This window comes from Opisthocomus hoazin, chromosome W, assembly GCF_030867145.1.
Source record: "Opisthocomus hoazin isolate bOpiHoa1 chromosome W, bOpiHoa1.hap1, whole genome shotgun sequence".
In the NCBI taxonomy this organism is placed as follows: domain Eukaryota; kingdom Metazoa; phylum Chordata; class Aves; order Opisthocomiformes; family Opisthocomidae; genus Opisthocomus; species Opisthocomus hoazin.
In genome coordinates this window covers 19,325,382-19,341,496 of record NC_134453.1, presented here as the reverse complement: position 1 = coordinate 19,341,496, position 16,115 = coordinate 19,325,382, and the positions used below count along the sequence as shown (strand labels likewise).

Sequence of the window (16,115 nt, the reverse complement as noted above, 5' to 3'; positions counted from 1 at the left end):
ATCATGGCTGAGCCTCCTACCTGCACCTCCATCAAGCCGGTATGGCAGTCACCAGCCCGAGCCAGCGAAGCACCACCCTTCCCAAAACCGGATGGATTTTCACCCAAAAAGGAGACAAAGCTCCCCTCAATCCCCCTTTTCTCCTGTTGCAGCCACTTAAATACGCAGGCAGAGCTCGCCGTGCGCCCACGGGGGGAGCATCCCATATCCCAACAGCATCTCCCAGGATCGTTCCCTGATAAATGGGCCTTTTCACGGCAAGAAAGTAATGAATGAGTTTTCAGCAGGCCCATAAACGCGACGTTTCGAGACGTCATCTGCAGAATCTGGTGATTTTAGGTGCCCTCCACCCTTTCCCCCCTGCCCCACGCACCCTGGTTTATTTTAACAATGCTGTAATTTTCTGTTATAAAATGGGATTTTTTTTCTGTTTAACTCCACAGAGTCCGGTCAGCATCTGCACGCGCCTGTGACATTTGTCACCATCCGATGCTATTTTTAGGTGGGTTATTCTGGAGGACCCCGCCTTTGGCTTGGGGAGGGGAGGAGGGAGAGGAGGGAGGGAGAGGAATGAAAACCTCAGCCTTAGCATGCTTCCAGCCTCTCTGGCCATCGACCTCCCCAGGGGCATGGGAACCATAAGGTCATTTCTCAGCCTCGCCGAGCTCCAGAGCTGTCAAACCACCCTGCCAGTTTAAAAAATGCAGATGTATGTAAAATGAGTGGGCTGTTTCTCATCTCCTCCCCCCCCCTATTTAAATGACATGAATCACCTTCAGTTTTGCCAGCACCCTGTGAAGTTACCAGCTTGCCTAAGTGCTTTGGTGAACGGAACTGTGTCTTGAGAGGATCAGGAAGGGAAAAGAAAGGAAAAGGAGTCCATTTCCATCAAAAGGAGTTTATAATCACGTACCCCCTGATCTCTTAATTTCATTTTGTTTCTTGCTTTCTTGCTGCCGAGTGAATATTCCACGAATTGGAGAGGACGTGGTTGAGTGTCCGGGGAAAAACCTCTATAAAAACAATTGTTGTGGTAGTCTGATATTCTGCTTTTCTCATCTTTTCCACTTCGGGTGATCTGGCAATAAAAGATTAAAAACAGATTCGTCGGAAGACGCGTTCCTTCACGCAAGGAGCTCCTTCAACACTAATGCTCCTTCCAGACAAAAATAAAAGGGTCGAAGAGAAACACCGCAATCGAAATTTAATTGCTCACGCTTATTCTTAAGGACACAAAGCCCTAAAAGGGAAGTTGTCGCTTCCTCCCTCTATTTATTATCTTCCTCCTTCCATTTATGATCTTATCAGCCCCTTGAAGAACACATCGGATTGACTTTCATTTGTTGACGATTTTCAAGGGGGATTTGATACAGAGCTGGCCAGGCTGGTAGAGGAGTGTAGCTAGTTAATGTGGTTAAGCGCAGCACGCTGTAATGAATCAATTTGTTACAGACAACAGACATAATTAGCATGGCGCTAATGGGCACACCGGGGGATGTGGGGCTGCAGCGTCATTCCTCGTTCCTCGGCTGAATATGTCGGTGGCTGGAGCTGGGGGGGGGCTTGGAGGGGTGTGATTCCCAGTTTTTCTCCCCATCTCTGGGCATGGGGAGGTGGCTGGAGAGGGCTTTCCATGGTGGGGGTTGCCCTTCAGCTCCCCCATGAGGCTTCACCAGCTCAGGGGTGGCTTGTCCCTCATCCTGGCATTGCTCCCACCGGGCTGGTGGTCTGTAACCCTTCCCCAGGGTGTGCTCCATTGAGGTTGCACCGTCTTACCAAGGCCTTCGCTCGCCGGCTCCCACACGGCGAGTATTTGGCAGTGCTGATTAGGTGTGGGGGAGATATCTGCAAGGTCTTGGCTGGAGATTGACCCTGCAGAGGGTAGAGAAGGGAGACGGCATTCCTCTTCCCATGGGAATGTTTGCTGCAGAGTCTGATCCCCTCTGCGGCTCCCCAGCCTCCCCCAAGGGTCACTGGTTTGCTGGCCAAGGTGAAGCAGGGATTTCCCTGGACAACGTCCATCACACCAGGCTCCTTCCGTCCCCAAGGGCTGGAGGCAGGTGGTAGGGTAGGAAACAGCCCCACACCATGAGGTAGACCAGGTCCCCACAGCTGGTGGGAATGAGGTTTGGAGTCAGTGTGGCCAGAGACTGAGTAGGGAATGACACCCAGGATGCAGTGATGGATCCCAGAAGAGACACGGAGGTGGCACGGGGTGGGACTGAGAACCTGCCAGAGATGCAGAGGGTGAGACTGGGAACCTGCATGATGGTCTTAGCCTTGCAAAAGGGGCCAGAGTGGGCCCTGGGTGTACCCTGGGCTCTCTTGGAGGTGAACCGCTTGGCTATGAGCTGTCTACCTGCAGCAGGGCCATGAGCCAGAGCTCACAGAGGTGACACTGCTCTGTGTCCTGGGGGTTTCCAAAGGGTTAGTGTATTCCAAGTTATTCTGGCTGTTTGATGTGTTCTGTGTGCGATGGGATTAATGTATTTGTCGCCTGCTGGAGGAAGTCTCTCTCCTTTCCTGGGATTTCTCAAGTGGAAGGGCCGCGGGAGCCATGTGAAAGAGGAAACATCTTACAGATTAAAAAAAAAGGCAAAAAAGAAAAAAATCAGGTTTTCCTTTTGGGTGTGGGCTTTTTGCTTCCAAATTTCCCTTTGAAACTGGAGCTACTCTGGCAGGGGAAGGTGTCTGCCGGATGCACAGGACATTTGAGACTGTGCTAATAAGTCCGAACGGGATAGGGAACGGAGCAAGCTCAGCTCATGGGTGAAGATAGCAGACAGCCATCTGCCTCTGGCCAAGCCATTGCTCCCTGGTTGGGTTCCTGGTTGACTTTCTCTGAGTGTTTAGGTACACTGTGACACACAGCTCCTCGCTTGCCTCCTCCATTCCCAGATCCCTCAGGAAGACACTCATACAGAATCACAGAATGGTTTGGGTGGGAAGGGACCTTTGAAGGCCATCTAGTCCAACCCCTCTGCAGTGAGCAGGGACATCTTCAACCAGATCAGGTTGCTCAGAGCCCCACCCAACCCGACCTTGAATGTTTTCAGGGATGGGGCATCCTCTCTGGGCAACCCTGTGTGGGTTGTCCACATGCTGAGGTGACATGGGATAACTTCCAGGCATGAAGCAGCAGGAGGACACAGAACTGGAGACCCATGAGGACTGCTCTCCTGCTGCAGCAAACAGCCATGACCAGCAGTCCCTTCAATTTGGGACGTCGAGTTGTACCAGTCCCAAAACCTATTGCATAGATGAGATGGGCACTCCCTGGTTTGTCTTGCTTAAGTGTTGTAGGAGCAATACAGCATCACCCTTTCCCCACATAGCTTCTTGGCAGGGCAAATCCAACATGTGCCTAGAAAGATGTTGGCTCTGGGAGGATGTGGAAGAAATGTGACGGGGGAGAATCGTTGCACAGGGTTCCTGGGGGAGGGATGTAAAAGAGTAGAGGGAGCTTGTGGTGGTTAGGAAAAGGTGAATAGGGTGGGAACCGAGAAGAGAAGGATGGAGGCAAAGAAGGAGACTAAGAGATGTGGAGGGAAGCAGAGGTTAAAGCACAGAGGATCTGGAAGGAGTTAAAGGTGACATGGAGATGCACTGGGGCAGTGCAAGCAGGAGGTGATTACAGAGGTCCAAGTTGGGTTGGGGGGAGGACGACACTGAGAGAAGGCAGGGTCATTTTGGTGTTACTGATTGGAAACGCCCTGCTAATTCCCTGCTGTCTGTGTTTTGTCCTAGAGCACTAAATGAGAATATGGCCAATGGCATTGAAGATCTTATCGGGATCCCATTCCCGAACCACAGCAGTGAAGTCTTATGTGGTTTAAATGAGCAGCGGCATGATGGTCTCCTCTGCGATGTCATCCTTATTGTACAGGACCAGGAGTACCGGACCCATCGGTCCGTCCTTGCTGCCTGCAGCAAGTACTTCAAAAAACTCTTCACTACCGGCACTTTAACAGACCAGCCCTATATTTATGAGATTGACTTTGTCAAGCCTGAAGCACTTTCTGCCATCCTCGAGTTTGCCTACACCTCAACCCTCACCATCACCACCTCAAACGTCAAGCACATCCTCAGCGCTGCCAAGATGCTGGAGATCCAGTGCATTATCAATGTATGCCTTGAAATCATGGAGCCCGACAGAGAGGCGGAAGAGGAAGATGACAAAGAGGACGAAGATGATGACGAAGACAAAGACGAAGATGAGGAGGAAGAGGAGGAGGAGGAGGAGGAAGTGGAAGATTTTGTCAATCAGGAGAACCTAACCGATGTCCAAGAAGTAAGCTGTCACCAAAGCCCTTCTAAGTCTGACCTTACCAAAGAAGCATATACAGAAGCACCTAAAGACTTTCCAAATCACTACCCAGCCAATAACTCCTCCGGACACTTGGGCGTGATACGAGACTTCTCCATTGAGTCCTTGCTAAGGGAAAACTTGTACCCTAAGGCAAACATCCCAGAGAGGAGGCCGGCTCGCTCTCCTTTCACCCCTACCTTCTTCCCCCATCTATGGAACGGCGATTTTAGCTCCTTCTCCCAGCTCGAGGAGCCACAAGTCGACAACAGCCCCTTGGATCTGGTGATCAAAAAGAGGAAGATCAAGGAAGAGGAGGAGAAGGAAGACCTGCCTCTGCCTCCTTTCCCTAATGACTTCTTCAAGGACATGTTTACCAACACCCCAGCAGCTCCCTTAGGGCATATTAAGGCAGAGACTGACTGTAGCGCTTATCTCAATTTCCTAAGTGCTACCCAGTTTGGAGGAGTTTTTCCCCCATGGCCCCTGGAAGAAGAGAGGAAGATAAAGCCCAAGGCGTCCCAGCAATGTCCCATCTGTAACAAAGTCATCATGGGAGCCGGCAAGCTGCCCAGGCACATGAGGACCCACACGGGAGAGAAGCCGTATATGTGCAATATCTGTGAAGTCCGCTTTACCAGGTGTGCATTGATGACCTCTGCCGTCTGCAGGGGGGGGGGGGGTGATGGTTGGAGGGGCCACGTTGTGACCCATGGCTGATTCCTAAGCTGCCCATCTCTTTCCCCCCCCCCCCAAAAAAAAAGTAGCAAAGCAAGCTGGTCATGATCTCTATCCCTTCAGAAAAAAAAGGAGGAAGGGAGGGTGGAGGAAGAAAATGAACCTACTGATTTTGGTGGGTTGTGGGGTCACTGGATCCATCCGCTCGCCGGACAAAAGCTTAAATAAGTAACAGGGTATTTTCAACCCCACCATAGTTCACCACAGCTGGACCAGAGGGAGCTGGAAAACAGATGGTCGAACAGGCAGGGAGGCTTCATCTCTGACGTGCTGGGAGATGCATTGAGTTGGGAGGGCCATTTAGCTGCGGGATGTAATTAGTCTGGGTTTGCACATTTTGGCATCAGCATAGACCACAACCGAGTTGCACATGTTTGGACATGACAGTGTTTGGGCTTTCTGAGGCTGGAGCTGTCCTAATTATTATACATTAGTAACGGGGTGGGTGTCGGTCTCTTTTCCCAAGGAGCAAGTGGCAGGGCGAGAGGAAACGACCTCAAGTTGCGCCAGGGGAGGTTTAGATTGGGTATTAGGAAATATTTCTTCAGCGAAAGGGTTGTCAAGCACTGGACCAGGCTGCCCGGGGAAGTGGTGGAGTCACCATCCCTGGAGGTGTTTAGAAGACGTATAGATGTGGCGCTTAGGGACGTGGTTTAGTGGTGGACTTGGCTGTGTGAGGTTAACGGTTGGACTCGGCCTTAAAGGTCTTTTCCAACCTTAATGGTTCTATGATTTATCGCCCCAAATGTTGGCTGCCCAAGAACCTGGCACCTCGCCTCCCTCCATGGTCAGCAGAAAGAGATCAGCACCCTCAGAGAGGTAGATGAGGCAGGGGGATGAGCGAAGGTGTCCTCCCTGACCACAAAGACGAGCTGCAGGGCTTAGCTTAGGGCACTGAACTTCTAAGTATCTCCAGTTAGGTGAGACCAGCCCCAAGCTGGGCTGCTCCCAGGCAGGCATCACCGGCCAGATCCACCCCTCGTACCAGTTCCCAGCCTTTGCACCTCTCTTCACCCCAGCAGACCCCTTGACGGCAATAAATTGGAGCGGGCTACGCAAATCTAATCCTACAGCTTGCAACCCTGCTCTGAAAGAGCTGGGTGAATTTAATTGGTGAGCAGAGACAAATAGATTCCTGGACCTGCTCTTGCTGGGTATAATTAATATCAAATGAGTACAATCGTTACCATAATAATAAAGCTTTCTAAAGTATTTCAGCTCCTGGCTGCGTGTGAGAGAGAGAGAGAAAGCCCCATTAGGCTGGGGCGAGGAAACCGGAGGAAAATCATGCGTGCAGTAGGCAAAGGCGAGCTCCTGACAATGGCCGGACACCTGGGGTGCTCCCGCGTTCAGCCCGTCTTTTCTTCCCCCGTCCCCATGATAATATTCAAGCAGAAGTTATGCAGATGATGAGGATTCAACCTGAAAATAAATTGCCGTGCTCCGCTCCATTAACGCAGCGGACACCGTGTTATAATGCGGGAGGCATCGTGCCTCGGGCGGGCGTACGCGAGGCGAGCCGGCTCACCCCGCTGTTTGCAGAGGAAGAGCCACTGCCCGCCGCTAATTCCTGCCTGCGGGAATTCGGATCTAGCTCCTGCCGGTGCTGCGTCCCCAGGGTAGCGCTGGGCTGTCACCTCTGGACAAGGCGAGGTTTGCTGGGAGGAGCGGGGTGGGTTCAGCTCGGTGAGCGGGGCTGCGTCCCCCGGGCTGGAGGGACCAACCGGCCAGCCCCATCCCGCCGTCGCCTGGGTGCGATGCTGCAGGTGCTGATTGCCGGCGAGGAAAAAGCGCGACTTGACGCGTCACCGACACCTTCCCCGCAATGGGGATGATGGAGCTGAGCCATCCCAGACAGCTCCCGAAGTCCTTTACCAGCAAGGGCAGCTTCGTTGGCTTCATATGGGGAAACTGAGGCATGGAGGGACATTGGTACTGAGTCACAGTCACCGCGACGGTTGGTAGGAAGGTTCGGGTGGGAATCCAGGTATCCTGACTTCTCACCCAGATGGGTTAAATCAGCATCTTGGAGGTTAAAAACTCCACACAGAGATGGTCTAGCGCGGCCCATTGAACGCAGCGTTAAAGCGTAGGGGCAGGAGGACTTTAACTCGAGAAAATAATCAATCACAAGGAAAATTGGGACTAACCCAATGGTGCGGTCTCCCATCATCATTCACGAAAACTAAGCCGTTTGGGTCACCTCACACAGAGCTGAAGGCTGGAGGGTTGGTTCTTTTTTTTCTCCTTCTTCAACACCCTGAGCGAAGTGGAAATTTCAAAACTTTGGTTTATTTTTCAGATGTATTTGGAAGCATTTCAAATAGTGTGTGGCTGTTTGGGGGTGGGTTGGTGGTTTTTTTTAGACATTTTCAGCATCACTCTGAGAGCTCTCCTTCAGGGGAAAGCGTCTTCGAGCAAAGCGGGGCGGTTTGAGACGTAGAAAGAGATTTCTGCCGGGCTCTCCTGAATGCCGCCACTTGCGCCGCACGTTTTGCTCTCTCGGAGGGGTGGAATCTCGCGCTTCCCGAAAGCGGCGGATTCGCACCCATGGAGCCTTCGCCGGGGAGATGCAAACCCCCCCCCGGGGTCCCAGGGAACGAGGGCGCAGGGGAGCTGAATGAATCACCCCTTGGCGTTATTTCTGCATTCGAGGAACTGCGGAGGAGCAAATTTGCTGGGGGAAATAGAGAAAAGATATTTTCCTGGGTGGGGAGCTCCCTGACCTCCCCGTCAGATCCCTTCCCCTTCGTGTCGGTGGGACCCCGCGTCCCATGTGAGGACCCCGCGCGTGCCCAGATCTGCCCCTCCTGACTCTCGGGGACATCTGATTGCAGGAAGCAGGACTTCATTTTATAGCTCATTAATTTTTTTCCTTAAACAAAGGCCGCTCAGCTTCTAAGTCTGCTGGTTTACCCTGCTTTAACGCTGGAGAAAACTGCAAATCTTTCAGCTTTTCCACCAAGACAACCCCGAAGTGCTCAAGGAGAAACTGTTCCAGCCAGAAAGGTTAACATTATTTGTGTTGTGACAGCTCGCTGAGCCCTAATCGCTCTCCTAATGCAATTGCATTAAGGTTATTCACACACACGGAGCGCGGTTCTCCTTCGGAGAGCCTGCGAGTCGAGCTCCCATCTCGCCCAGCTTGTGTTTCCCATGCCGCATCCTCCCCTGGGTGCTTCACCACAGCCGGAGCATCTCACCACCCCCCCAACCTCCGAGCTTCTCCAGGTAGAGCCATAAAACCTCTCTTCCATCCCACAGAGACACTGCCGAGGCCGGCAGGATTGAGTTTCTCCCCCCGTCTGCCGCCGGAGATGGGTAATAGCCTGAAAAAAAAGCTCTGCCTGTATTTGTATTATACAATCCTGGCATGCCGCGTGTTTATTAGGAAAAGAGATCCTGCTAGGTTAAACATTACATATATAGGTTTAAATCACATTAGAGGTGGGGCTGGTAGCTCTGCTTTTTATTAATGTCTCTCAGCGCTTCGCGTCATGAGCCCCTGTGTCCGCCTGCTTCCAACTCTGCTGCCCGTTAGCCGTTTGGGGATGAAATTTTCCACGCCGCTTTGTCTTTGGCACTTGCGGGGTGGCGGGGGGAAAACGTGCGCCTGTTCCAATCTTGGGATAGCAGCATCTTTAGAAATTTCAGAGCGGGAAGCTGGGATGCGGCCCCAGGAATGGCTGCCGGTCATGCCACCGAAAACTATTTCAAGACGCGTGCGGGCAGGGCGGCAGAAATTAGGCAGCACCTTGCAAGCTTTGAGGGCTTGACCTGCCAGCATAAACAGATTTTTGGGGTGATTTTGCCTTTTTTTTTTTTCTTTCTGGGGTGTTTTTTGCTTTTTTTCCTTTTTATTGCATGCTCATGTGTTGTATATATAATAATGACATGACTCCGTATCTACTCCGTATTCTTAACCACACTGCTGACGTCTTGGAGGGATCGCACTGAAAGCATTTCGGAAAACAAGACAGATTCTCCCACTTTGCTCTTCACTTACTTGAACTCCACTGGTGCAACCTAGGCTCGCTTCGGCTACAGTCAGCTTCGCTTTGTACAACCGCGCGCCTTCACTGTGATTTTTGTAGACGGCGGAAGGAAACACTTATTCGTTGGGGGGAAAAAAGGAAAAAAATAGGTATTGGACTGCCAGCTTGGGAAAATATTCGTGCTGCTTTTTGATGTTCCCCTTAAAAATAAAAAAAAAACCAAACTATATTTGTAAAAAAGCCCTGTTGGGATGGGGAGGATGCTGTTCTGTGGCTGTCGATAAGATCCTTCTCCCGAGTGTGGGTGAGGCTGGATGCGCGCTGGCCTTGGAGGAGCTGGCAGGGACGGGCACCTCTGCCTGCCTCACCCTGCGCCATGCTCCAGCTCCAAGCCCAAGCTCCTGAGACACCCAGTGGTCAACGCAAGGATAAAAGGAGAGGAAAACCAGCTCCGAGGGGGACTTGGCTTAAGCAGTGTTGCCCCACATTGCCAGGCTCTCGAAACTCAGCCAATTTCATAATTTGCAGGCAGGAACACAGCTGTACAGAATCACAGAATCACAGAACGGTAGGGGTTGGAAGGGACCTCTGTGGGTCATATAGTCCAATCCTCCTGCTGAAGCAGGGTCACCTACAGTAGGCTGCACAGGACCTTGTCCAGGCGGGTCTTGAATATCTCCAGAGAAGGAGACTCCACAACCTCCCTGGGCAGCCTGTGCCAGGGCTCCATCACCCTCAGAGGGAAGAAGTCCTTCCTCATGTTCAGATGGAACTTCCTCTGCTTCAGTTTGTGCTCATTGCCCCTTGTCCTGTCACTGGGCACCACTGAAAAGAGTCTGGCCCCATCCTCCTGACACCCGCCCTTCAGATATTTGTAAGTATATATTAGGTCCCCTCTCAGCCTTCTCTTCTTCAGGCTGAACAAGCCCAGCTCCCTCAGCCTCTCCTCGTAGGGGAGATGTTCCAGTCCCCTCACCATCCTTGTAGCCCTCCGCTGGACTCTCTCCAGTAGCTCTTCATCTTTCTTGAACTGGGGAGCCCAGAACTGGACACAGTACTCCAGATGAGGCCTCACTAGGGCTGAGTAGAGGGGGAGAAGAACCTCCCTCGACCTGCTGGCCACACTCTTCTTGATGCACCCCAGGATCCCATTGGCCTTCTTGGCAGCCAGGGCACACTGCTGGCTCATGGTTAACCTGTCGTCCACCAGGACACCCAGGTCCCTCTCCACAGAGCTGCTCTCCAGCAGGTCCACCCCAAGCCTGTACTGGTGCATGGGGTTGTTCCTCCCCAGGTGCAGGACCCTGCCCTTGCCCTTGTTGAACCTCATCAGGTTCCTCTCTGCCCAGCTTTCCAGCCTATCCAGGTCATGCTGAATGGCAGCACAGCCTTCTGGTGTATCTACCACACCTCCCAGTTTGGTGTCATCAGCAAAATTGCTGAGGGTACATTCTAACTCTTCATCCAGGTCGTTGATGAAGAAGTTAAACAAGGCTGGGCCCAGTACTGACCCCTGAGGGACACCACTAGTTACCATTTCACATGTTTAGATATTCCCATATGTTTTGGGGGTTTATTCCAGGGGGGTTTTCTCCTCCAGTTTAGCTGTTTTGAACTCTTCAGGATGGGCTACAAACTGCTGATGTGGAGGGCTGGGTCTGTGCGGTGTTTAGGTGCTGTCACCAAGGGAAGGAGGAGGTGGATGCGAACGCCAGCCTTATGCGAGAGCATCCAGACATGGGGGGAAGCCCCGAAATGAGCTCCTCACCTTCCCATAGAATCACAGAATGGTTTGGGGTGGAAGGGACCTTTGAAGGCCATCTAGGTCACCCCCCCTGCCATGAGCAGGGACAGCTTCACCCAGAGCAGGTTGCTCAGAGCCCCGTCCAACCTGGCCTGGAATGTTTCCAGGGATGGGGCATCGACCACCTCTCTGGGCAACCTCTGCCAGGGTTTCACCACCCTCAGCATAAACAATTTCTTCCTTATATCCGGTCTGAATCTCCCCTCTTTTAGTTTAAAGCCGTCACCCCTTGTCCTATCGCAACAGGCTCTACTAAAAAGCCTGTCCCCATCTTTCTTCTAAGCCCCCTTAAGTACTGGCAGGCCACTCCAAGGTCTCCCTGGAGCCTTTTCTTCTCCAGGCTGAACAGCCCCAACTCTCTCATTGCCTTTCCCTTTCCTGACCCAAGGGGCAATCCCAACCACGTCCTCCCAGCCCACGCCGCCTGACCGAGCACCTTTTCTTTTGCAGGCAGGACAAGCTCAAAATCCACATGCGGAAGCACACGGGGGAGCGGCCGTACCTGTGCATCCACTGCAATGCCAAATTCGTGCACAACTATGACCTGAAGAACCACATGCGCATCCACACGGGCATCCGGCCCTACCAGTGCGAGTTCTGCTACAAGAGCTTCACCCGCTCTGACCACCTCCATCGCCACATCAAACGCCAGAGCTGCCGGATCACGCGATCCCGGCGAGGACGCAAGCCGGCAGCGTGGAGGGCGGCCGGCTTGCTCTTCACTCCCGGTGGCCCACCAGTGGAGAAGAGCTTCATGATGTCGCCAACGTTGGAGGAGATGAGCGACCACCTCAGCGGCACGGCCATGTGCCTTCCCGGCCCCAGCCCCAAGCACTTTTTGAGCGGGGCCAAGACCGCCTTCAGCCTGCAAGAGCTGGAGAGCCAGTTTGAAGAAACCCAGATAAAGCTCTTCAGGCGAGCCCAGCTGGACATGGAGAGGAACGTGGGCATCTTCGCCTTCGCCCTGGGCCATAACGAAAACCTCACTGCCCAACCCTTCTTCCCCCTTCCCGATCCTTGGAGCACTGGCTTCAGCGGCTTGTCGGGGCTCGGCCACGTGGCTCCCATCTCGGAGGCGAGCAACTAAACCCACGCCTGGTCCCACCATGGGTCCGGTCCCTTCCCAACAGGGCGATAAGCTCCCTCGGGGTCCCTGCCTGCCCTTTCGCATCATCTGGCTCCCGAGAAGCTCTTCGTCCCCTCGCCGCCGTGGCCTGCGTGGGGCTTGGGGTACAGGGCCATCCCTGGGGCAAGCAGGTGGGTGCTCCCCATGGCCACCGGCACTTTAGACTCTGCGATGCACTTGGCTTTGGGGCGGCAGGGCGCTCGCTGCCCCATCCAGCTGCCCACCACTCACGGCTCCATCCGGGAAGGCCAGGCCGGGACTGCTGCTCTCTTCAACGCTCCCGAAAATGTCACTTGCCTTAGTCCAGGGCATGGCCATCACCATGAGATGGCTCTTCTCGGGGAGATGTTCCCCCATTTTCCACCCGCGGGGCCCACTGGACACTGACAAGCCATCCAGACTTGGTTTTGATATGTTACATTCCTTGGCCCTTTCGATCAAAAGGACTTTTTTTTCTTTTTTCTCCTTTTTTTAATTAATTCCCATGTCTGGCAACAAATTTTATTCTCCAAGGGATAAAGGGGAGCGTCAAGCAACCACGTTGGGAGGAGGAGGATCCCAGCCGTTGCCTTGCTCAGCGGTATATCAGATTTGTGGGGCTGGTGAAAGCCCTGCTGTGCAGGATGAGTTGGGACTGTAAAAAAAAATAATAAAAAAAAAAAGATTTAGAAAATCACCCAGGAGCAAAGCTGGGTGGAAAAGGGGGTTTTTACTTATTTTGGTTCTTTGACCATTTCCAAATTTCAGAAGGAGAACCAAAGTCCATTTTGAGTATTTTAACTTCAGTTGCTTGAAAAGGTGAAGGAAAATTTTTGGAAGAGTCAGAAATGTTTTGATCCTGGGGCGTTTTTAAACCCTCGCTTTGTGAAAATAAACTGCGTGGCAATTTTGAAATGAAAAAGTTGTTTCAAACCAAAGAGTCAGAATTCGTCACCGCTGACTGTTCTGCAATGTCTGGGGTTTTGTCCTGAATTCCTCCTAATTCCTGGATATATTTTGATGACAAAAATTTACAAAACGCTCGAGTGTCCCCAAATCTGCGATGTCGATGGGAAAAAAAAAAAAAAAATGGGTGTGCAAATTTCCCTGCTGCTTGTCTCAAGGGATCTTGGTGGAAAAGAAGTCCATGAAAGATGTCTTGCAGATGAGATTGTCTACTTGCAAGCAAGTAGAAATACCATTTCTTACCCATTTTTTGGTTCAAAACACGAGGTGGTAATGTATGATGAGGCGTTCCAAGCTGAAGGTTGCCCACGGTGACCACCAGGTCTGGGGTCCTCCCCAGCATCCCTGCAGACCCTGGGCTGGCCACCCCTGTCTAATATTTCTTCTGAGGCCAAAAAAGTGGCAGATAGGCTGGAATCGCCCTGTCAGCCTCCTTCAGCCCCTAAAAACGTGAGCTGCTCTCGAGGACGAAGGCGTTTGATGGCCATCTGCTTCCGACAGCTCCTCTCGGATGTGGTGGGAGCCCAGTTTCACCACCAACTGAGATGGCTTGTGGCAGGTGCCCTGGGAAGCTGGTTTTACATGAAACCAGCTCTCCAAAATGTAAATGTTACAAATTAGGGGTTTTTCTGTCTTTTTTTTACTGATACCTTTCAATGTCAGCCGAATCAAAGGGAACGAGAGGACCACGGGTTCATCAGTTTTTTGGTTTGCCCATCAACGGTGCCGCTCTGAAGCGGTGGCTGGATGAGGGTCTCCCCGCCGGAGCACGGAGGGACACGAAGGGTCCAGGATCCACAACTCCCCCCATGAGGGCACGAAGAACTTCTGCTCCCAGACCATCTGTAGCAGAACGATCCCAAGGAACTGCCCAGCGCTCACATCCTCCTCCGAAAAGCAACCCACAAAGACTCCGTGTGCAACAAGTCAACGGAGAAAAAAAAAAAAAGAAAAAACCCAAGAAAACTTCTTAAAACTGCATCAAACTTTTTTTTTTTTTTTAAATCCGTATCAACTTCTTATGCAAGCGATATTTTGCAGATGACCGGTTACTTCAGGTGGTTTTTTTTGTCTATGATTCAGAGTCATTGTAAAGTATCCAAAGATGCTGAGTACTGTATAATCTACGAGGACTTGAAGCAAGGTGTTTTTTCCGTCTCTGTTTGTTTGTTGGGTTGGTTGGGGGTTGGTTTTTTTTTTCCTATTTGTCTAGGGGGGGGAAAAAACCTTTGCAATTTTTCTATTTATAACTATTTTTATATGATTGCTTTATGTACAAAACAATGGGGAAAAAAAATCAAAACAAAAAAGGAGAGAGAAACACACACACACAAAAAATTTGCCTTAGTTACTCACTGGACAATCACCCTTAACTGTCACTGATGCTAGAAAGCGGATGGGAAAATAAAAAAAGAGACTAGATCCTTTGATGTATTTATTACACTGTATTAATTGATGCTCTTAAATTATTAGCAGGACTTGGTTCTCTTGCCTGCGGCCATGCTGAGAAGGCTAAGCCGCTGCAGATGCTGAGCTGCCTCCTTCCTCGGGCCAGCGCGGCCGTCCCCGTGGCCTCAGGTCTACGGGTGTTTGCCAGACACACAAATTCGGTGCTTTCCAAAGGCACCTTTTGGAAAGCCAAAATAATCACGCATTAATTAATCTTCTAGCTGGTATGGGCACTCCAAGGGGGTTGCAATGCTGCTGATGATGATGAACAAGTTAAGGTTGATTTTCCCGCATTGCGCTGGGTTGGGTTGGATGGAGGAGGGTGCTGGCGGCCATCATGTTTTGGGGTGGGGAGGGAGGACTAGAGCAAACCCTATTTCTTCCCGTTTTGATGTTGTGCGGTGACTCCAGGACACAGGTATCCACATGGGAGCCTGGCTAAGCATGGAGGTGCCTTCCCGGGGCTCTGTTCCCCTTCCCTGGCCAGGACGGGTGTGATGAGCACCAAGCCTCGGGCTTGAAGGATGCGGGGCTCTCTCCCAGCTCGTGGTGTGGTGGCTTCTTGTTCATCTCCTCACCACGACTCCCAGGGCCCGGCTGCAGCAGGTACCGATGAGCACTGGGCTGCATCCCCAGCAGTGTGGGCAACAGGATGAGGGAGGGGATTCTGCCCCTCTGCTCCGCTCTGCTGAGACCCCCGCGGGAGTCCTGCATCCAGCTCTGGAGCCCTCAGCACAAGACAGACCTGGAGCTGCTGGAACGGGGCCAGAGGAGGCCACAAAAATGATCCAGGGGATGGAACCCCTCTGCTGTGAGAACTGGGGCTGTTCAGCCTGGAGAGGAGAAGGCTCCAGGGAGACCTTGGAGCAGCCTGCCTGTACTTCAAGGGGGCTTGTAAGAAAGATGGGAACAGGCTTTTTAGCAGGGCTTGTAGTGATAGGACAAGGGGTGATGGCTTTAAACTAAAAGAGGGGAGATTAAGGCTAGATACAAGGAAGAAATTTTTAAAGATGAGGGTGGTGAGGCACTGGCAGAGGTTTCCCAGAGAGGTGGTCGATGCCCTGTCCCTGGAAATGTTCCAGGCCAGGCTGGATGTGGCTCTGAGCAACCTGCTCTGGTTGAAGCTGTCCCTGCTCATGGCAAGTGGTTGGCCTAGATGGCCTTCAAAGGTCCCTTTCCACCCAAACCATTCTCTGATGCTCTGATTCCAAGAATACAGCTGACATGAACCCAAGCCCTGTAATTTGTGTTGCTGCTAAGGAGTTGCAGAATTTCCTTGTTATTTTTGAAAGAGGTGTAAAACCCTGGAAAACAGGTTCCAGGTAGGAACAGTGGGACTCATCCCACATCGTTCAGCCATTTGGAAGTGAAGTAAGAGACACCCCATGCGCATTGAGACATCCACGTGTTGACACTTCGGCTTGGGCTGTCCTAACCTGCAACGTGATTTCCAGCTTTCCTCTGAAGCCGTCTTGGCTCTGGAGGGAGACAGGTACTGCTGGAGGGTGATTCACCCCACCTACGCCGGACCTCCCAAGGGTGGGATGAATCACCTTCGACGGCACCTGTCTATCTACTACCTACAAGCGTGGTTTGGAAAAAAACTAGCTCGGACTAAACTGATTTCCTTTCCCATAGCTACTCTGAGATAAGTTTTAACCACAGTGAGGGATGTTCCCAGCGCCGCAGCTCCCTCCTCTCTGCTCAGCTGATGGGGCAGTCCCTGGCAAAACCTTTCCCAGGAGGATGGGA

At 52.0% G+C, this 16,115-nt stretch overlaps 1 protein-coding gene across 2 annotated transcripts in view; it reads left to right on the top strand.

Moving 5' to 3' along the window:
* Positions 1–13,014, top strand: part of LOC142365579 (zinc finger and BTB domain-containing protein 7C-like) — a 174,257-nt gene extending 161,243 nt beyond the window's left edge. The window contains exons 4-6 of one of the 2 annotated variants that reach the window (XM_075446475.1): positions 444–502; positions 3,748–4,947; positions 11,294–13,014. In XM_075446475.1, the coding sequence (XP_075302590.1) occupies positions 3,764–4,947; positions 11,294–11,930 (1,821 nt within the window). In that variant the 5' untranslated portion in view covers positions 444–502; positions 3,748–3,763 and the 3' untranslated portion in view covers positions 11,931–13,014. The remainder of the gene's footprint in view (positions 1–443; positions 503–3,747; positions 4,948–11,293) is intronic. The other variant, XM_075446476.1, reaches the window with a different exon arrangement.
* The last annotated feature ends 3,101 nt before the right edge of the window (positions 13,015–16,115 follow it).